Below are 22741 nucleotides of genomic sequence, written 5' to 3' on the forward strand. Positions count from 1 at the left end.
TCTCCCGGCCGGCAAGCTCAGAAGACCAAGAAATCCAAGCTGGAGTTTTGATGATTTCAATAATTACCAATTTATTTTTGTAAAAAAAAAAAAAAAAAGGAAAAAAAAAAAATGGGGGGGAAAAAAAAAACCCCAAACCCAAACCCAAACAAGGGGTAGCAGTGTAGAATACAGCAAGATTCTCTGGTGCCACGCAGGCAGGCTGGGAACATTCCAGGCGATGTGTACATTGGGGAAGGAGAGCAGACAAAAAGAATTGACCAAAAATGTTACTGAACATGGCAGGAGTTTTTTCTTTTTTTTTTTACAAAACAAAAAAAAAAGGTTAAAAATTAGGTATCAAGAGTGTCTTCTTAATATTGCTTTCATTACTGAAGACTGGGGAAAAAAAAAAAACCAAAACCCCCAAACAGAACACTGGACTTTACAGAGAGGGTTAAAAAAAATGGGAGGGGTAGGGGGAGAAGGGAACAACAACAACAATAACAACAAAAGAGGGGCTGCTACAACACTGCCATACAGGCAAAAATGAAAAAAAAATACCCAAATCATATTTCAATATTTGCATACTTGATAGCAGCATTCTCCCACTGAACCATGTGAAACTACAGGAAGAACACATCAAAGCAAAAAATAAAACTATAATATGGCAGTTATCCATCAGGGCTGAAAACCTAGAGTGGAGTCACTAAGCAGATGGACACGTATGGAGAATGACTCGGGATTTACATTCTTAGCTGCATCCCGTTCTGCTCCAACACACACAGCAAGCTGAGTGCCAGCTTTGCCCATTTCATTTTTGGCCAATTCAAGGCTTTTTTTATTTTTTTCTTTCCAGTTCATAGTTCACTGCATGCTTGGAAGAGGGAGGGTCATTATAAATCCTTCTACACAACGAACTTTTTAAGTAGACAGCTGAAAATCAAATGTACTACCTGTAAACACACAAAAAAATACAAGCTTTCTGTTTAGTTTCAAGGGAGCACTGCTCCAGGTGCATTATCTTCGGTATCTGCCACGTTCACCTCTGTCTCTGTCCCGGTCACAAAGCCTCTCTCTCTCCCTCTCCCGATCACGGCCTCTGTCCCGTTCCCTGTCTCTTCTGTTGTCCCGGGGCCGGTCCCGCTCCCGCTCCCTCTCCCTCGGCCTGCTTCTCCGACCGCTGACCACTGCTTGTGTGCGGCGCAGGAAGTCGTCAACCCTCATGTCGTAGTCGTGCTGGAGCAGAGGACAGATGGTTACTCTCTTGCTCAGGTCCATCCAAACCCCCTCCCTCCCCTCAGCCCAAGGGCTTGCCATTGTTCCTGACAAAGCCTAATGTTCAGAAATAACATGGCCAGCAGCCCTCAGCACAAGTTTCTTCTTCCATCTTCAGGGCAGCACACCAAGGCTGTGCTTCCACTGTGGAGATGCTGGGGTTCAAATCACAGAATGGCAAGGGCTGGAAGGGACCTCTGGAGATCATCCAGTCCAAACCCCCTGCCAGAACAGGATCACCTAGAATAGGTCACACAGGAACATATCCAGACAGGTCTTGACAGTCTCCAGAGGAGACTCACAACCTCTCTGGGCAGCCTGCTCCAGGGCTCCAGCATCCTCACACCAAAGAAGTTTCTCCTCACATTGAGGTGGAACTTCCGGGGTTACAGCTTACCAGATACCAGAAAGAGACCTCAAAGCCTAGCATCCTTCAAAGCCAGCTAACAGCAATCTCTGAGCTATCTGCCCTGGGTTATGATGTGCCTGTAAGGACTTCTAACCTAAACTTCTCTGCTGCTGATGTGGTTTGCTGAGCAAGTGTTGCACACACATCTTTATCCAAACGGGGCTTCAGAGCTACAGATCTGGAAGCCATTTTAAGCACAGAGTTCAGTTCTTATGAGTGAGGACTTTGCACATCTACCTCAACTGGGAGACACAAGCTTTTCAGGAGATGCTAGAAGCCTCCAGTAACTGATCTCTCCAAGGAACACTAACACAGGTCTTAAACACAGAGTTTATCGAAGTCAACACGATCTTGGGGCAGACTACATCTGTACCCCAGATTCCTCCTCTGCCCTGCAGACTCACTCCCCTCTGCTTCCATGGACACTTACTACTCGTTTGTCTCTGTATCTTGCATCATGTGGTACAGGATGATGTCCTGAGTAGGGTGGGTGAGCTTGAGGTGGAGGTGCGTGGTGCTGATAGTAAGGGTGGTGTGGTGGCTGCTCCATGCCTGGATACGGTGGCTACAAGAGAGTCACAGGAAGTTTGTTGAATGTTTCAAAACAAAGGGATGCTGGGAATTAAGAGCAGAAGTTACATTCATCCAGAGGGAAAACACGTCTCACTGTATCCCACCACGGCCTCCTAACTGAATGGCAGACCATTTGTCATCAATCAGCATGCTTTACTACTACTCTACCACTGCTTTGCTAAGTTTGTCCATCACCCTCCCAAACCCACCTTCTTTCTGTACCTGCCTTCAAGTGGTATCATACCTACAATTCCTGCTACTTAAATGTGGTGTAATGCTGGGGTTAGGGTGTTTTTTTGGGGGGAGGGTTTTTTGTGGTTTTAGGGTTTGGGTTGTTTTTGGTTAAACGTTTCTTGGCTGCTCTCTTCCACTTCTTTGCTCAGCATGGCCTTCCCTTCCTGTGTTACTGAGGCAATCTTTGCTTGCATTGCTGTCAGAAAGGAAGTAGGAGGAAGTGCTGGATTTCAAGATGACTATTTGGGCAGAATGCAGAATAGGGAAGAGGGGAAGACAAAAAATAAATAGGACTTCCTGGAAGCTTAGCTGTGTTTGAAAAAACATTTTCTTCCCAGTCTGACAACTTCCTTCACGTTCTTCCATTAAAATGAGAGCTGTGTTTCAGCACAGAAAAAGAAGGCTACAGTAGCATCTCTACACCTGGTGCTGCAGCACAAACAAGAGCCAGGAGACTATTAGACCTATCAAACCCCAGGACCCTCAGGGCCAGAATTACTAAATGCCACTGATATAACTCATCAGAATGACCATGACATGAATGACTCACAGCTGTAGAAGGGAATCATCAGTTAATTCCCATGGAGCACAGCACCAGTTAAGTGCACAAGTGTGTTCTCATCTGCCTGGGCAAGAAGTGTATGCCAGTGGGGGCCACAACGCAGCAAGACTCTTTTTGAGTGCAGTATGGTTCTGCTGCTTTCCTGAATGCCATAGTCTAGAGCATGAGAGCCCATCCATGAACCTCTGCAGCAAGTCCACCTCTGTGGTGTCTTTCTTGCTCAAGAGGTAGCCAATTACTACTGAAGATGTAGTATACAAAATTTCATCACAGCCTTTTGTGGCTAAAGGATGGTTCTGCCATTTCTTCACAGTGTTCAGCTTCTTGTAGGCTCAAACCAAATCAGGCTCCCGCTGCTCTACTGCCTACTACAATCCTGGACTATTCCTTTATTATTTGAGACTTCCTACCCCCCCAAACTTTTAGGTAGTTACAGCAAAGAGAGATTTTAGGAAAAGGGAAGAGCTAACCATAATGCTCAAAAAATTCCTCTTGAGGGCTTGCACAGCTCTCACCCTTGGCTCCTTGCCAACTCTGTAGCTCAGCCAAAAAAGTGGCACAGGCAACAGCAATAAATTACAGCACAGTTACCCCACTGAAATAGCTTTAAAAAATAAGAATACAGAGATGCACATTGTAAACACGTGTCTTAAACACATGCTGCTTCTTAAACACACTGAATGTGCTAGGCTCCTCCAGTACAGAACAAAAAAAAAACCCCAGAAGGCATATTCTAGAGGGAAAAAAATTGAATTCAACAAGACACAAACCATTCCTTGCCATGGCGGTGGTGGTCCCATGTTGTGGAATTCCCTCACGTAATCATTGTAGGACTAAAATGAAAGACAGTGGCGTTAACATTTGTGATGAGTGTCCTTTGGAATGGCAGAAAGCTGAATGTAAATAGATTCTCCAGAAAGCCCCCATGCACCAACTTACCCCGTTTAAAAACACATCTCGTCGAACTCCTGAAAATCGTCTGTTGGGAATAAAAATTTGCACAACTAAATCCAATTTATCCACACACAGGTTGCCAGGGTGTAAAATGGATAACAGGAACACACCTTACCTGTCTACTTCGGGGTATCTGGGATCCTTTATATACCCTGTTCGAACATCAAGCAGTATTAAATTCAATTTACCATCTCAACAGGACACTCTTACAAAACAGACTCAATTAGAAACTGTCCTTTCAGTCCGCGCCAGCTACCAAGTTGTGTCTACCTGCCACTACCCCTGCTTTCAGGATAGATCTCAAAAACTTACAACTTCTTGGAGGGACTAAAGGAAAACACACTAATGCAGGAACAAAACAATTATGCAGGTGCACCCATTGGAGCTTCCACAGAGGACAAACAAATATGCAAAGGGTATCTGTGCAAATGCAGACCCAAGCTGGGAACGCACACAAATTGGAGGGGTACTATCCCCTGGCTGTCAATTACTGCTCAGAAACTCTGCATTCAGTATAATGTGTTCATCTGGACAGCTCTTAGGGATGACTTCATAAAAGCTTTTGGATAAAATGTTATACAAGGCTAAAACCAACCTAAAATCCATCTGTAAAAGCCCAATGGGGTAAGGGATTTTTGCAGCTTCACTGTATTCCCAGCAAGTAAACTTTAAATAGCTCAGTGAAGTGGTGCAGAACACCAGACATGCTTATGCTGATAAAATAATGCTTCTGAGCCTCCTTATTGAAAATTAAATTGTTCTGCACTTTAAACAATAGACCTGGAAAAGCAGGGAGCAGCAACAACTCTGCATCAGAGAACACAGGCTTTGCAGGCATGCTGGAGAGATAAAGGCAGGTTGTTAAGAAAGACTTGGAAATTTGATGCAGAAATAACAGGATTGAGATTTCTAACAGCAGTGAAGATTGACTAATTGCTTTCTAAAAAACCCCAACCCTCCAGTATCACTCGTGTTGTTGCTGCATTCCCACTGTAGAACACCACAATTCCTTTCTCAAATTCTCTTGTAAAATGCAATGAAGCATCCCCCTCCCTTCCTCCTGGCCAGCCGGTAAAACAATTCTCTCTGAACACTCAACTGAACATCTGTCAGCTCTAAGCACAGGCCGCCAGTCAGGCCATCAAATTTCTGATAAACAGCTTGATTTGATGACTAGTGCACTGACAAATTGGTCAAACCATTTCTTGTGCCCTCGAGAGGCTCATTCACAACCATATACACAGCTCTGAGGCTCCTCGAAGAGCTCAGCCTAGATTATGCTTGTCTCACTCTCAAAGCTGTGAAACCATGTCACCGGCTTCTGCAAGAGCTGGGTTAAAGCAGCAAGCAGCACTCAGGCCAAGCTCCGTTTTTATATCCCAGTCACATCAATGCATTACTCTGGGATTAACGAAGACACACTGAAAGAGAAAACACCTGTGAATTGGTGCACAGAAATCTTCATAGTGAGATATTAACCTGGTCTTTGGTGAAACTCAGGGGGATAGTCAATCCTTGGTTTCTTTCTGCTGTTATGAATATCATAATCCTCTGGTCGACGCCTACACAAATTAGATATCAAAGATTAAACAAAGTTGCTTGGAGCATTCGGCACAGCAGAACACGTCACAGGAATAGCTTGAGCTGCCCAGGATCTCAATTTAACCATTCTGAACTTCATCTGCTTCAAAATGTTTTACAGTTTGGTGTTTGAACTCAAAGAATTCAGGAACAACAGTCCAATCAAATACCCTCCACTGTTAGCTTTCTGGCTCCAGGAGCTCCGGTAGTTAAGGAAGGAACTTTACCCAACTGCACTTTTGTACCAAAAAAGGGTAATAAATTTAGCTAAAACAGAGATAAGTGTTGACATTACACTTTCCACATTCCTTTTTGAAAGAAGCTGTTGGGTACCAAAAGAATTTACAGAACTAAATACAGTGAAAAGTAGGTGGCATAATGTATTATTACAGTCAGAAGGCATGGGCATTGCTGGATTTGATAGCCATGGGGAAAAGAATTCTATAGGTGGTCTACTTCCAGCAAATTTCTAAATACAGCTCTGCATGCTTTGTGAAGTTGCTTATTTCACTGTAGCTCTTCTAACTGGGTAGGCCAAAGAGAGTATTTCTAACAACTTCTGTTCTAAGCAACTTAACAGCAATGCACCGGTGCCTTTTACAGGAAGTTTTAAGAATGCTTAAACTTCCTGGGAATTAAAATAATTTGGGCTCCTTTCTGTGGAAACAGCTCTCTCACTTTAGAGAGTTACCTTCAAAAACTTGGCTCTCAGGGAGGAAATTTGATTATGAAAGTTACATTCCAGTTGAAGAACTGAAAAATAGCTGCCAATTTTGCTCCACCAAGATACAAAAACATTAATGGGAGACTCCAATGCATACACAACAGTGTTTCTGAATAAAGCAGCTACAAAACCATTCCCTTCCCATCCCAATCCCAGCAATACAATTCCTTAAGACAAGAAATGAACATTTTAAATTGCTTAATTACTGTGCAACTTGCTTGCTGAGTAACAAGCTCACGTAGCTTTCAGTTTTATCAAGTCACCTCTCCTCCCCCCTTTCCCCACCATGCCCAGTTACTAAGGTTTTTAAAATGAAAGCAGATTCTTTACTATGAGCAAAAGGCCCACAAACCAAAGCAGTTGCATCTACAGCAAAATCAGACCAAGGCAAATAAAAGCTGGTGTAAAGAATAAACATACCGCTTTCTTGTAGTTTGAGACTGCATTTACGACCGGTATAAAATATGATAGAAACAGTTCATATAGTAGTCCAACTACTGACTTTAAGCTTGTAAGCCACATACATAAATGGAGGCCCTGGCAGGCTTGAGAAGGTGTGATGGTGTTATATGTATAGTTTGCAGTCCATTGCAAAACCTTCACTTGTATATACTTTATTGCACTGGAAACCTCTTAGCTTAACTTCAAAAGCATCTCGGTGTTCAGTCCTTTAAAGCCAAAAATAGGGGGGTGCTGCCAGGTTTCCTCCTACCTACTTGTGACAATGTCCTTTTTTTTTTTATTTTTTTTTTTTTTTAAGCTCAAGGAAATGGGGCCTCTTGTTGGGCATCTGTACCTACCACAGGACGTTTCCACAAAGAGGAAACTTAACCCAAGGTTTCAGCCCAAACCATACATCAGTCTGTATGCAAAGCAGCTACACGGGGAAAAGGTGTTTGGCAGAAGGGCTAATATCAGTTCTTTGCAAAGACTTCTCCAATTCTGTAACAAGTAATACCCCCTTTTTTCCTGGAAAATGATGTTAAGTTCATATAGCAGTGATCAATAACCATGTCGATCCTCTAAAAATACTTTTAAAGTCCACAGGTACTGCCAGCATCTGGAAAGGTGGTAAATACAGACACAGCAACAGCCATTCTGTTTGGTTTGTTGCCGGGTCTCCAGGGGCCACTCGATCCCTTTTGGGAAGAACCTACTGTTTGCAGAAGCTCAGCAAGATGCATGAATTCAGTGGGTGCATGTTAGAGCATATTTGGCAATGGGGTTAACACATCACGGTGACACAATTTGAAACAGTCCCAATAATGCTCCTCTTGAATAGCAAAATAACTTAAAATATTTTATCCTCAAAATGAGGCGGCATCTTCTGCAAAATTCTAAGTGATCCTTATAAAAGTCCCACATTGGATAAGGCTTATCCAGAGACACACCTGCAAGAAAAGGCTTTTACAAGATATTAACACATTTTTGGCAAAGAAAGACTTCCTTCTCTCCAGCTAGCCTGCTCATCATCAAGCCAAGCTTACCTACAGCTAGTGTAACACGTTGCATTAGCTCAGTAAAGGATCTAGTCTAAACTAGACAGCACTTTAAGATCTCTCTCTTTTTTTTTTCTGCAAAAGCAAAGATCCCCATTTTCCTCTTGCAAAATGCCACACCGGGGAACCATGTGAAATCCTCAATGAAGCCACAGACTTGTCCATGCAGCTTGATTTGAGGATTTTCTCTCTTCTTCCTCGCGGGGCAAGCTCTGACGACTGACATTCCTCCATCAGGTTATTCTGACACATGTGCCTACTATCAGTCCAAAGAACGTTTCTAACCTTCCCACGTCCCGCACGGGCTCTCGACGCGACGGGCGTCCTCTTGATCGGGGCTGTGAGTGCATTCTTCTCTTGTGCCTCATTTTATGAATGACTTGATACAAGTCAATACTTTCATCGGGAGGGAAGAGAAGACAAAGTTGGGTTCCACATTCCGGCTCAATTTCCTAGAATTAGTTAGAAGTTCAGTAGTGGTTTATAAACTGCAGAAACGAACCTCTTCCCCAAATACACTGACAACATACATGAAAAAACAAGAAAAGACACTTCAGAGAGGTTCTGGTATCGCTTGAGACACAGCAAAATTCACTTACATTACCTTTCGCTCTTTAGGCACTACTTAGAACTCTCATAAAATAGTCCAACACTTGGGGCAACCACATCTTCCCATGAAACATATAGGCCACATCACTCTTTTGCTAAAAAATCAGAGGACTGTTTTGTCATCAAAGAAAATAATCACCTATTACAGAGAGAAAAGTGACACATGTAGGGAAAAAATCCACCCCAGCTTCACATATAAAGCCATGGCCTGCTGAAGTGGACTACCACCACTCTAAAGTGAATTCTTCAGCGCACAGTAGACAGGTCCGTGAAAGTGCCAGCTCATGCCAAGCAAATGGTGTGCTCAGTATTAAGGAAGGAACTCAGACTGAAAACATCATTATACACCATCAAAAGACCACATTTCACCCACACCTTAAATATCAGGTGCAGTTCTGATCCCTGAATCTGAAAAAATAAGGGGACAGTAGAAGAGGTTCAAAGCAGGCCACTGAAAGTAAATGAATGAGTGCAACAAGCCCTACATGCAGTGACTGAGCAGGTCAGGCAGGTCTCCCCAGACTAGAATAAAAGATGAGTATGTGGGGTATCAGGGGCAAGACAGACAACATGAGTTGTCTGGAGGGCAAAGGGACAGATATCAACTTGTTGACTCCATTTTCTGCTATAAGAACCAAGAGCCATCAAATGAAGCTGGCAAAAGCCAGATGCAAAGCAAATCTGTGTTTCTTCCACTTGGTGACATGCCTGTGAACTGCCTTCCCAAGGGCTGTTGGAAATGCTCAGGGCCCATGTCCTCAGAACAGAGATCCACTCAGGGATGCACAAAGCCTGAATGGATAACCACAACCACTTTAGGAAATGGCCCAAGATGAAAAGCAGGCAGAGCAAGCACCAAACACCGCTTGCCCAGTACCTAACAGGACAGCAGTTTTATAAACAAAGTTGAAACCCAACTTTTAGAGACTGCAACTCTATAGTGAAGTGGACAAAATATTAAGACTGAAAATGCTGTTCTACTTCAGCTGCCCAACAAAGTGAATGTGCCTATGGGCAAAATAGCACAGTCTGCATGTCCCAGACAAGATGGGGATTATGCAACTCCCATCCCACCCTAAGAAGCAGGACCTGTTACTTGAGTCCAGGCTGGGTCACTTGATAGCAGCAGCAACACAGCTGCACTCTGCTCTGGCTAACAAGACAAAGGGCCCCACCAATTACAATTACTTAGCACTGACTTTACAATGGCAGAGTCTCTTCCCTAGACTATACAGTATATAAACACAGCTGGAAACACTGGGGCATGTTCTCGAGAACTGCTGCAGCAAGGTTTGCACACCATCCAATGCATGGCACATCTCAAACCCAAACCACCACACAGTTTAGAGGAATCAAACATTGTTTACCACCAAGAACTGGCACTGCATTGTTTGCCGTTTCCTTCTTCCACAACATTTGAGATGAGCTGGGTGGCTTTATCACAGTGCTCCACCACAAGTAACAACGTGGGTTAGAAAGGAGAAAACCACCAAAAGTAACAAACCTGTCCATCCCGGCCTATCTTCACCGGCTTGTGCTCGTTCCAGGGGTTGGTCAGGTGAGCAGACTTTGTGAACGGCAACTCACGCCTAAGCACCAAGTGGCAGAAATTAGTGTGGCCTGTGTTATGTTAAAAAAAGTATTCACAAATGCAGAAAGCAGGACATGAAGTACAAAATAATTCTGCCAGGTCTCTGAATGAATGTCTTGGTGAGTATCAAGTATTAGTAACCAAAAGTTGCACTCTGACTTAAGCAAACATTAACTAGGGTAGTCCATCTGTGACAGCCAACCCTACTAAGAAGGGCTTTTCAGTCTGTACAATACCAGGATGAGGCATGCTTATGAGCTCCACCTGAACACACTGCCCAAGTTCTACATGAGGTGTTAGCTCATGGTAACTACTGAAATAAATTCCTCTTACAGGTCAAGGGAAGGTTCAAAACTTTTCTTAAGACAGACTCGAGAGAAATCATTGTGCATCGTGCTCATAACCCGTACATTATGCAAACATCTCTGGGATTTCATGTTATTCTAGAGCAGTAGGCTTTAATTTGTTCAGATGCCAAGATGTCAGATGAAGACAGATCTTTCCTCACAGGATCTTCTCCCCTTTTATCCGCAGTTGTCTATTCAAGTGAGCAGTTGCTTTCACTCAGCCTTCAGAACAGTTTTCTGCTTTCAGTGCAAGAGATCAGTGAAGGAACTCAAGTGTTCAAAAAACCTCTAAATTAATTCATTGCCTACATTAAAAAAATTAAATTCCACAGCACATGCCTGGTATAGAGCTGAGTCCCAAGCTCAGTAACAGAGGAAGGGATCTGGGAAGATGGGAGGACAGATCTTTGGTTGAATGGAGTTTTCAGAAGGATGCTGTCAGCACTGAAGGCAGTATTCCACAGAAACAGCTTTATAATGCCTTGTTACTAACAAAGTTATTTACCTGCAAATCCAGTCAATTTTAAAGACACCTCCCAACATTTTTGCACTCATTCCTGCAGGCAGCACCCAATGTATAGGTGATCCTCCATGATGGGACTCTGAAGACAATCTTGCAAATCCTAAAGGATCGCACATAAGTTTTAACAAAGACAACAGAAAAGCTATTGCACAGAAAGCTCACTTTCACTTACCTTGCTATCTCCTTGCTTTCCCTTACCTTGGAATTTGCCACTTTCTCTTACAGAAAATATCAGAATAACACTCCTTGCTGATCTAAATGCAGCATTAAGCTTCTTCTCATTGACTGGAAGTGTTGACCATACTCCCTGAAACAAAACAACCCCCAACCCACCATCAATGTGTTAAGAGTTCATCTCAGTAGATGTAGCCAACAGAGGCATATAGCGCAGATGAGGAAAACGTGTACAAACTAGTATTCTAAGATAGAAGACAATGCAAAGAGGAAGGTAGGGAAAAACTTTTTCACTCTGAGGGTGCTGAGGCTGTGGAGCAGGCTGCCCAGAAAAGCTGTAGAATCTCTTTATCTGGAGACATTCAAAACCCATCTGGTGTGTTCCTATGTGACCTGCCCTAGGTGATCCTGCTCTGGCAGCAGGGTTGAACTCGATCTTTTGAGGTCACTTCTAACCCCTAACATTCTGTGATTCTGTGTATTGCCTAATTCAGGTCCTTCAGAACCTATTTTTAGCCAGTCCCATGATAGAACTTGTAAACCACTGGCTTTTCAATCTCTATCGGACACTGCAGATGCATTTGCACAAGCTAGAAGTTTCACTTGTAATTATAATGATGATCAGATATATGAAGACCTTCACCTTTAGTATCTTCTACATTTTAAGTGACTTTAGAAGCTCAAATATTATATAATACACATAAACTATGATAAAACAGTAGCATATGCAGGGAGAGATGTGCAGGTAGACCTCACTAATCTTCTTAAGACACATGATCGTTGAGGACAGCTTACAGGTTTTGCAACTCTTCGTGAAAAGCCAGAAACATGAGAGACACCAGACCAACATTTTAAATGGGCAAGACCCTCCAAACCAGTTCATTCAGCCTTCATCCTCCCACTTCCTTACCTACTAATTTCTCCCTTTTCCCCAGGCATGGCACAAGAAAACACACCCTGCCTGAAGGTACCAACTGAGCTGAGCTATAGAGCATCAGAACAGAGAGTGCTGTATCACTTTTCAGCAAGACCAGCTTACCAGTCCATTCCCTGGACAACCCCAGAAGCTTATGCTTGTTTGACATGTTCAAACTTCAGCCTTGGAATGTAATCTAGGGTCTACCAAAGAAAATGTCCTTCCTCTTCCTTTTTTACTGAAGGTACATTCTTATGTCCTACTCTGTGCTCAGATCAGTGTTTGCTTGACCAGACAATTCATTAGAGATCTGCACTGGGTTTTTTATTAGCTGTATTACTTTAGGCTGCTTGTGAAGCTCTGCTGTGAACTACAACTTCCTGCACTGGCACCACAAAAGCCATTTTGATGGAAGTTCAGCAGCAAGAGACTGATGTCTACGTGTCAAGAGACAAAGCATCTACTCCAAGAACTTAAGTTCAGCCCCAGAAGTGGCCAAGGCTCAGCAGGGATGTGCTCCTCTACAGAGCAAAAGCACACACTGGTCAGAATGGCGTCCACTGCACAGATCAGGCCCAAAGCTGAGGTAGTTGTCAAGGAATGTCAAGATTCATGTAATGGTTTGAATCCAGCTCTGTTTCAGAAAATCTTCACTACCAGAATCAGCTGCTCTGGGTATGTTGTGCAACAGCAAAGCAGCTACTTTCTCTACAAGCTGTTGCTAATAATAGACATCAAGAAAACCACCAGAGCGGCCCAGTGCTGAAGTCTAGAGCACTGGAATCCCTCCCAAAGAGGGATTCCTTGCACCAGTACTGCCAGACATGCATTTCTGCTAAAAGGCCTCAAATCACCTGGAACAAAATTACATTTACAGCATCACATGAAAACCATAGCAACCTTCTGAACCTTCTCACAGCACAGCAACATGAACACAGGTACTGATGAAAAGAAGAAAATACCATCACAGCATTCCCAGTGGAGGTTGGCTTAGGATGTTATCACACAGACCTTGAGGCCTCCCTATAACCCCGATCTTATCAGGATAAATGGCAGATGGTCTAGAAATGCTTCCAGGTTACAGTGGAGGCAAAATGGCTACCCTTGAAGAATCATGGAGCAGCAGCTTCCATCTTTGCCTCTGTCATCATCTAAGTAATGGTGAAGAAAAATGCATCTACCTGTGTCTAAGGTGGGTGTGTTTGGAAATAGCCACACTGATGAGCTGGAAGGAAATTCAACATACCTTTGCCTTAGCAAGCGAAACGTTTTCATGGTTATTACTCTTGATGAGAAAGAATCTCGCATCTTGGAGAATGTACTTGAGTTTACTTGTTTGGTCTGGAAAAAAAAGAGTACCAGGTAAGTAGAACTGTAAATATTTACAGTTGCTTAAAAATGTTGCTTTTAGTATATATTTGTTTCCTTCAAAATACACCATAGCCCACCCAGTTCCTACATGTGTTATCGCAGTCAACCCCAACTTCAAGTCTAAGCTGCAGAAGCACAAAATGCCAGGGAAAACTAAATCAAAACTAAAACTTAGATCTTGAGGTAAAGGAAACAAAAAATCAAATCAAATCAGCATGATTCAGTGATGTTCCGATATACAGGAATTATTTCTTGCTTAAGAATCTTTGTATAAACACCGGCTAACATCCCCATCTGCACAAGCCATCCAACAGAGAATGGTGCAAACATTTCATTGTCTGCTTTGCTAGGTCTGCAGGGAGCAGAGAGGCTGAAGTTCTGCGTGCCGCTCCCACCGCAACACAAGCGGGAAACGCTCCCGATCCACCGGTGCCCAGAGCAATGAGGCGCTCGGAGCGCTCTATATCGGAACATGACTACTCGGTGGGCAATTTGATGAAGAGAGACCACAGCCTGCTATGGGGCATGCATTAAGAATTCAAATTTAAATGATACCTTTTTGGACAGCACGAACGGAAGATGATAATTTCTCATGCTTCTTTTCTGAACCTGTGTTTAGCCAAAGCACATTTGTTCAGATTGAGCCTTAATAGAGATAAGACACAATTTCTACAGCCTTGTCCCATACCATTTGCATTCATGACAAATTACGCTTTCTGGCGCGCACCCACACACACAAAAAAATGCTGGTCAATGTGCACGAGTGGTTTGGGTTGCTTGGTTTTGGTTTGCTTTTGGGTTCTTTGGTTTGGGTTTGTCGTTTGGTTGCTCGTTTGAAATAGCATTTGAGCAATTTCCTACTCAGAAAACTAGTCACTGAATCATCATCTTCCAAGTTTAAAAAAAAAAAAAAACAAAACAAAAAAGTGAAAACTCCACTTAAGCAACAGAATAGCATTAAAAGTAAGGAGAAAGCCTACTCCCCCTCCGAGGAATCCACACGCAACATGCCAGAAATCAATACCAAATCATGAAAAGCTACATACCCCAAACTCTACAGCCAGTTACATTTGCTTTAGCTTACACATTAAGAATTGATGCAGGTCAAGGTGACAAGCAATAAAAGGAAAAAATACCTGCATATGATTCTGACGCAGAGCTTCCGCTTCTGTCAAAAACAATCGGAGAGATACCTCTAGCTCTCTTCCTCTCCTTCTTTTTCTCATCTGAAAAAAAAAAACCAAACCAAAACATAATAAAAGCAGCATTTTAAACATCAAGTGACAGGCAAAATTATGGTAACAAGGTACTGTGATGGGAAAAAGCCATCTGAAATAATGACGTTAACTTGCACCTGAAAATTGTAGTCGCTGCCTCAGAAACAGCAGGCAATGCCGACTGCTTAAGCTCTGCTTTTAGACACATGCTACAGACCCAGTATCTCTGTGTGACCTTCAGAGACAGATTTGGTCTTCTAGGTATTTTAGTAAGGCTGCTTTTCAGCTATTCTCTCCAGCCCTCAACCAAATTTGCAACAGAGGCGCCAAACTGGGTCGTAAGGCCAGCAAGTAAAAGGAGGTCATTCTCCCCCTCTACTCCACTCTGGTGAGACCCCACCTACAGTACTCTGTCCAACTCTGTAGAGCCCACAGCACAAGGACATAGAAGCAGGAGAGCATGTGCACAGGAGGCCATGAAGATGAATAGAGGGCTAGGTCACATCTTCTATGGGGACAGGCTGAGAGAGTTGGGGTTCTTTAGCCTGCAGAAGAGAAAGCTCCAGGGAGACCTTAGAGCAGCATTCCAGTACCTGATGGGGGCTGCAGGACATCTAAAGAGGGACTTTTGACAAAGGCATGGAGTGACAGCATGAGGGGCAATGGCTTCAAACTAGAAGAAGCTGGATTTAGATTGGGCATTAGAAATAAATTCTTGCCCATGAGGGTAGTGAAGCACTGGAACAGGTTGCCCAGAGAAGCTGTGGAGGCTCTAGTCATGGAAGTGTTGAAAGCCAGGTGGGCTGGGCCCTTGAGTTATCCATTCTAGTAGGCGGTGTCCCTGCCCACGACAGGGGGGTGGAACTAGACAATATTTAAGGTCACTTCCAACCCAAACTACTCCATGATTTTGTGATAGTGATATGGGCTCATTTGCTCAGAGCTGAACAAAACAGCACGAGCTATGAAAACAAAACACAAGGAGCAACTCCCACTCTTAAAAGTGTTCCATTATGCTACAAAGCTTCCTAGAACAATTACAGCTTCACTTGCCTGCTATCTAACCCCAAACTGCAGAGGTGAGTCACAAAATGCTTTATGTTAAACAGAATGACAACCTAGGCAGGCTTCATACAGGGAACATACACAAGAGGAATCCTAACAGCATTGTAAGTTGCATTCTTTAAAAAAAAACCCAAAAGACAGCAAACCCCACTTCATTACTTCATTAACACTTCACATCTGTAATTTAAGACCAGTTAGAATATACCATGAAACATTTGTTTCTGGTTTCTGCTTAAAACATTTCTCTCAAGTTTGCCTCAGTAGCTAATCATTTCAATTCAGGTTTAGATTTCCTGTGCTAAAGGCAGCCACTACTTAAGATCCAACTACCCTTCCTTGTGGAGCTGCTGCTTTTCCTACCCCAATCTAACTGATCACTCTTTATCAACACAGAACGGCTCAACACCAAATGGACTGTGTGGGAAATTAAGCCATTAAGACACCTAAGCCAGGATGAATTCTAACATTTGAAGTTTTGACTAGCAAGGCCAAAGCAATCAAAACCACTCTGAATGCTTAGCACAGTAATCCTGATATTCCCAAGGAAATACCACGTTTGGTCCAAGATATTTCATAATTAACATCTAGTAGGACTTCTGCAGGTAAGGATTACTTTTGACACAGCCAGGAAGAGGCAGTGAAACTTTTAACAAGAAGGTATTTCAGATTAGAGTGCTGGATGGTACCTACCTGATGCCTCTGAACCAGATCCGGATCTGACTGACCCATCTGTGAAAGAGGCAGATTCTGAATCAGAATCACTGGCTTCACTTCGTGTGTCATAGTCATTTCCTTCCTTCTGATCTCTCTCATCCTGTTCATACTCTTCTTCATCCTCCTCCCCATCTTCTTCCACCTCTTCGTCCTCCTCCCCTTCATCATCATCTTCTTCTTCCATTCCTTCCTCCTCATTCTCTGTGTTGCCTTGTTCAGAGGAACCACTACTGCCAGTCTCGTGATCTGAACAATATTCCTCAGAGTTCACCTCTTCTTTAGAAGAATGGCTGGATCTGCTTGGTCTTCTATCCACATCATGCCTGATTCTCTGATGTTTAAAGAAAAAGTGAGTCAGCAGTCATACATTATTTTCAGGGTGCACACACAGTCCTAAGAGAACGTGCCTTACAAAGTCTCATCTAATCGCTTTATTTCTAAGGCAGCAAGAATATTTAATACCTCTGAACCATCTGGTGTAGAAGACTTTGCCCTCCTGTCAATATCCCTCTTCCTCATGCAAGGTTTTTCCGGTTGTCCTTTGTAAGGCTCCCTGGCGCTGCCGGCCATGCGCATCTTTCGCTCGGCATCCAGGCGCTTGTTTCTCTCAGCCCTCTGATACTCCTCGCTCTTGTAGTCTGACACCGGCTTTGCCTTCGTGCTCACCACTCTCTTGTTGTTGCTCACCGAGGAGCTGGGAGGCTTTGGCATCAGCTGCCTCGAGGAGTGCACAGCAGGCTTCTGTCTCTTGCTTTCGGCGTTCTCCAGCCTGTCAGCTTTTCGTTTTGATCCTGAGCAGAAAGAGTGAGTTCAGCATTACTTTACAGAGCAGAGACTCGGGCTTTCTGCACTCTGGGTCATAGCTCTGTTGCACGCTTATCTTTCAGCTGCAGACTTTGCAGCGCTCACAGCTTGTGTTCTAAAAAATGCACTGATTTTATGAGAGCAATCTTGTAGGTGTTTTCTAAGTTTTACAGATGGGAATGCTCAAGTAACCACTTATGGGACTGGCCTAAAGCCAAATTAAGAACCAATCTAGAACCAGGCTTTGCTCCATTTCCATTTAACTTTGTCAAACCAAACAGGACAGTCATTTTCTGGAGATAAATCCACAACAAGCCAGACTCAACTGCTTTTAAGACAAAAGGAAAGCCAGTGAACTGTCTGCTTGGAAGGTAAGGTGAAAAAGCAGATGTCCATGAACTAAAGACTTGTGGAACTCTTCCACTTTTTGAGTCAGGTCATAAGAGCTGCTGCTTCTAAGATTTTTTTTTTACCATTTTTGCACCCACTACTGAAGTCACCTACCCTTCTTTTCACTTTTATCTTGCTCACTGTCAGGGTTATACAACTCATCATCTTGGTCAGGAGCATCAGTCAAAATGTCATCCAGAACATTGAGTTCACCATCTGAAAGCAAACACATAAGAAGTTAAACCCAACTAGTCAATGCCCAGGTACATGAACTACAGCAGAGTGTTTACAAACCCAAGTATTTCTTTTAGGGCTACACCTCTGGCACAAGGCAAAAAATATCATCTTCCTGACTTATCACCACAATTTCGGTTGGAAGGATCAAGCAAAGCCAATAAAAGAAGTAAAATACGTCACAGGATGCATCTAGGCCCAAGTTAGCTGTTCATGTCACACAGGCTTTGCAGGAAAGCTGACCTATAAATGAATGCTTCATAGAAAAGCCTGTACAAAACATGCGGAAAAGGAGCCTGAGCACCAGAAGCAAAGAGGAGTGACCCCTCTCAGAATCCTCAGGAACCTGTGCCTTCAATGATAGTCCCTCCTTGTTCCATTGTTCTTCTTGTCGTTGCTGTGTCAGGAGGGCAAAGTTTTGTGCTCACCTACAAGTAGGAAAAAAATCACCAGGGCAAGTTAACAAGACCATAAGCTAGGTCACCCTGCTGAATAAGAGTAAAGCAGCACTGATTTGCTGCAGAATTAATTCTGAGCTGCTCTGAACATAAACTCAAAAGCTACAATTAATTCCCCTTGATCAAAAGGGATGAAATTTAAGAAAACTCATGCCATAAGCAGCAAATGACCACAGCTAGTCCCACAGCTTTTAAAATCCATTACTGTTTCTGACTCTGTTTCACTTTGCCTGAAACCAAACAGGATAGGGGGTGATCATGGTAGGAGGACTGACCATCCTTAAGACCACAGATTGCTCTTCCAAGCACTTTAAAGAACAGGAATGAACTAGGTACAAGCATGGAAAGGGAAAACAGAAAAGGCATTCATTTGGGAAACTGCTATTTCTCCTCCTAACCTCTGTAATTCTTAGCTCTTTCCCCTTTGTATTACTGTGAATGTCACTTATCTTTTTGTGCTTGGAACACAAAAGCAAAGCAGAGCAAACTCCAAGGACTCAGCTAGCTGAAGGTGTCCGTAGAAGATGCGTTGTACACTGTTATAAATCAACAGGAAAGGACTCTTGTACTGGATGGAACTGGGGTAAGGCAGCAAACCAAGTCCTCCAGAGTTTGGTGACTTGTCTAACTCAAAATCTTGAGCTGTTTCACAAGAGGAATTTTACAGCTTGCTATTAAAAAAAGATGCAGCCCACACCACCAAGAGTCAGAACTGCCACTGTGTCTCTACTGCACACTGCTGAAGGTGAACTCAGTGTTGCATGCTCGCTCTGTTGCTGGCACTTCTCCACATATGCTGTGGCAGGTGAAGGAAGAAATGGCCTCTGAACTGTACAATTACTGCAGCTGATACAAAGGAAGTGGTGCAGAAAGGTGGGTCAAGCTTTGCCCTGGCAGTTTAACACCAAGCTCCATCCTAAGTGTCTCAGGAACAGCCCTTCACCTTTGTAGACCTCTATATACCCACAGCAAATATTATTGCTGTCACTGGTTACACATCCAAGAGTCAGAGTCACGGCTGTGCAACCACACAACATGGGCTGCCATGTCCTGCTTCCCTGTGGAGACCCAGGCAAGGTCAGAGTATGAGATTACTTCACTGGAGACTAGTGAAAAAGAGGTAGGCTAGAAATAGAACACTAAACACATCACCCAGCTGAGACCACATGCATGAACTTCAGCTTTGTCCCCCCGCTGGGGAGGCAACAGGACACCTGAGGAAATGACATTTAGCCTGGATACTGCAGTAGCATGCAGAGGTGCTAAAAGACTCCATCATGCAGCAGCTGGTTCAGAAAGAAATGAGGAGATGAGAAAAATTTCATGGAATAAATAAGTCTGACACATACCCTCTGATGCCTTCCTGGGTTAGGTGGGCCTGATTTATAGCTGGAACCTTACACCAGTGTGTAAAAGACAGGGGCAGAATGAGTTCATTGCCCACCACCTCCCCTTTCTGTAAGCACATCTATCTGATGAATTTAAAAAAGCAAAATCACAGGTTTCTTTAGCAGCCTGGTGATGCACAAAGGGCAGTCTGAGCACACGAGGTCCCATCTCTCACCTGCACAGCACATGCTGCTCAACTGCCTTCCACAGATTACACTCCCTGAACTGTGACTCTAAGGGTTCAACCTGATGAGCTCAGTTTCCTCAGACAAAAGCAAGATAAGCATCAGAAAAAACACCAAAACCCCAGAAAAACAGCAGAGGTCAGATTTCTTCCAGTTCATCACTGCTGAAGGAGAAAGGTCCAAATGAGTCCTTTTCTTTACAGACACTCCCACTTGGCCTCTCCTGCAACTCATCTTTTGTTGACTCTGGAGTGTGTTGGATCCTTCCATGAACAAAATTAACTCACCTGAGACAGCAGAAGAAGGCCATTTCTCCTCTGCTGGCCATGAGCATTAACATTTATTCAAGGAAAAGTCCAAGCAAGTAGCTGATTTGGCAGAGGTAAACCCAGGTGATTTCAAACTAAAAGGGCACTTGGGATTTATTTCTGCTTTTTTACAACAGTGAACTAGACTTTTTGTTCCACAAGCAGCTTAAAAATAATGCTGCATTCACAGTGGCAATAATTTCAGTTACACACAAGTGCACATCAACACCTGCTCTTCAGTCAGAATCAGCCCTTCCATAGGAAATTAAAAGCCAAGTAAAGCAACAAAAACGCTTCTTGTCTACTACTCCTGCCTTGATCATTGCAAGTGACTAAAAAAAGAACAAAAAAACCTCCCCAAGCACTAAAATGTAAGAAAATCCAAGCCCAGGTGTATCCATTGTTATGCAAGCAGAAATTTAGACATGTCCACAGCAGAAATTTGTAGTTGACTTCCATTTCAGTGCTCATTCATGCTGGTAGCTCACACTTGTTTCAGCACAATCTGAGAGCACCTTATCTCTTAGGTTTAAGAATCAAGAACCAGAAATCAGTACTTATCAGTTCTACCAAGATCTAGTGGGGATTTTCCAGGTGATCTAGTTTCACAGTAAGTATGAAAGACAGCAAATTTCTACTATTCTGACAAAGCTGTTTTATGGACATCTATCCAGAAAGCAAAAAACTTGACGTGATGCATTCCACAGAAATCCAAACCAATGCAAACCAAGCTACAACATCAAGGTGATTCTTGATCTTTGTTATAGCACTTCCATTATCTGCACTAGTCACCAAACAGCAATCTTCTACATCTAAAGAAGGGTTTTACCCCTCAAATTGAGTATTTTGTGAAGGCTGACTACTATAACCTCCAGGACAAAGGGTGGATCACTGCAGCTTCTACATACAGCGACAAGCGTGAGTTGTGAATATACATTACCTTGCAAGCATTCAGATCCTTTAATTCAAACTTACTCACCCACAGTGCCCAGAAAGCATAACTGGCTGCAAAAACCTAGGCAAAAGCCCCAGAACCCCACACCAAATATTCCAGCATCAGTTTCTGCTTGCTAAAGTAACTACGTCCCTCGGCAAACAGCCCTAAAAAAATAATACGGCTCCAGATGCGGGCAGAAAAAGACGACAAATGGGACGCTTCCTGCGAAAAGGCACTGGCAGCGAGTCACTGCAGGTTCATGTTGAACTTACGGCAAGTCACCTTGTTCCGAGCCCGCTGCCGCTGGGGCACCTCAACGGCACGATGGGCCCACCACCTCCAGAACCCCAACATACACCGGGGACCCTTTCCCCACAAGATGATGAAAATGTCCTCGACGAGATCCTCCTAGCCCCATCACCCCTCTCTTCTCACAGACGTCTCCCAGAGCGAAGGCCTAGCACAGCAGCCAAGTAGGCCACGGGCAGGGGAAGGCCCGGGCGGCGAGATTCCCCACCCCTCGAGCCATCCCCCCCTCCGCCTTCCCATAACCTAACTGTTTTCCTTCATCCCTACCACTGAGTACCTTTTTCCTCCCGGCTATCGGCCGCCATCCCACCGCCGCGACGCGTCCGAGCGCCTAAGATGGACGCTGCCTCTTCCGGCACGTAACGGTTCCCCCTTCCCACAATGCACCGCTTTGTTTACGCTGGGCGCGTCACAGCGCGCCGGGGGTGGCCGCCCACGCGCGCGGGGGGCGGCAGCGGCGGGAGAAAGTTTGCCCTGTGTGTGCGCCGCTTGGCGGCCGCGGGCGGTGCCGGGCGGGCTCCCCTGAAAAAGCACTTCCGAGGGGTTTGGAGGGTAAAAGAGTTGTAGCCAAGGAGATCTTTACTGCCCTAAAGCGAGGAAAGCTGAAAGGGAAGCCGGCATCTCCGGGCATTCCTGCGCTGTTGTGGCAGGTAGCGTGCAGAGCCTGGTTGGGAGCGATGCTCTTAAAGGGCTTCTCCAACCGACCTGGTTCTGGGAGCTCTTCTGTACGGCTGGAGTGGAGCAAAATAACCATGGCTTTCCCCAGACTTAAATGTCCCCCGTCTTTCTTTTGCCCGTCTGTTTAGTTTTTTTTTGAGGGGGGGTTGGTGTTTTTTTTTGTGTTTTGTTGTGGCTTTTTTTTGGTTGGTTTGAGGTTTTTTGGGTTTGGGGGGTGTTTTTTTTGGTGTGGGGTTTTTTGTGTGGTTTTTGGGGTTTGGTTTTTTTGGTAGGGCTTTTTGGTGGATTTTTTTTCTGGCTTTTTTTTTACTGTGGGGTTTTTTTGTGGTTTTTTTTTTTTTGGTGTTTTTTTTTGGTGGTTTTTTGGGACTTGTTTTTGGTGGGTTTTTTTTGGTGGGATTTTTTGTGGTTTCTTTTTGTGGGTTTGGGGTGGTGTTTTGTTTTTTTTTTTGTGGGTGTTTTGGGTTTTTTTGGGGGGTGGGTGCATGGTGTTGGTGGGGTTTTGAGTTGGTGGGGTTTTGGGGTGTTTTGGGTTTGGCTTTTTTTTCTTCCCCCCCCCCCCCCCCCCATCCCTTCTTGCTCCTGTCGATATTCAGCTTATTTTTCATTGCATCCGAGACAAGATGACAGGAAAGGATCTCAAGTTACACCAGGGTAGGCCTAGGTTGGATATTAGAAGGAGCTTGTTGACACAGGGATCTCAGACTGGCACAGGCTGCCCAGGGAGGT

The 22741-nt window shown here is 44.0% G+C and overlaps 1 protein-coding gene across 2 annotated transcripts; it reads right to left on the reverse strand.

The window, feature by feature from the left end:
• Positions 1 to 54: 54 nt before the first annotated feature.
• On the reverse strand, positions 55 to 21706 carry YTHDC1 (YTH N6-methyladenosine RNA binding protein C1). Of its 2 annotated transcripts, XM_068137368.1 has the most exons (17): positions 21612 to 21706; positions 17629 to 17730; positions 16783 to 17111; positions 16297 to 16651; positions 14461 to 14550; positions 13880 to 13933; positions 13200 to 13294; positions 11062 to 11170; positions 10846 to 10963; positions 9907 to 9991; positions 8079 to 8245; positions 5469 to 5551; positions 4105 to 4141; positions 3975 to 4014; positions 3806 to 3868; positions 2097 to 2231; positions 55 to 1218 (listed from the first exon to the last, which is right to left on the reverse strand). In XM_068137368.1, exons 1-17 carry the CDS (start codon positions 21637 to 21639, stop codon positions 1000 to 1002), a joined length of 2109 nt encoding a protein of 702 aa, XP_067993469.1. In that variant the 5' UTR covers positions 21640 to 21706; the 3' UTR covers positions 55 to 999. The 2 variants fall into 2 exon arrangements, with proteins under 2 accessions (XP_067993469.1, XP_067993470.1); XM_068137369.1 differs by lacking the exon at positions 13880 to 13933.
• Positions 21707 to 22741: the final 1035 nt, after the last annotated feature.

The sequence above is a fragment of the Melanerpes formicivorus genome, unplaced genomic scaffold (genome assembly GCF_026170545.1).
Source record: "Melanerpes formicivorus ecotype bairdi unplaced genomic scaffold, bMelFor1.0.p_v2 SCAF_4, whole genome shotgun sequence".
NCBI lineage: Eukaryota > Metazoa > Chordata > Aves > Piciformes > Picidae > Melanerpes > Melanerpes formicivorus.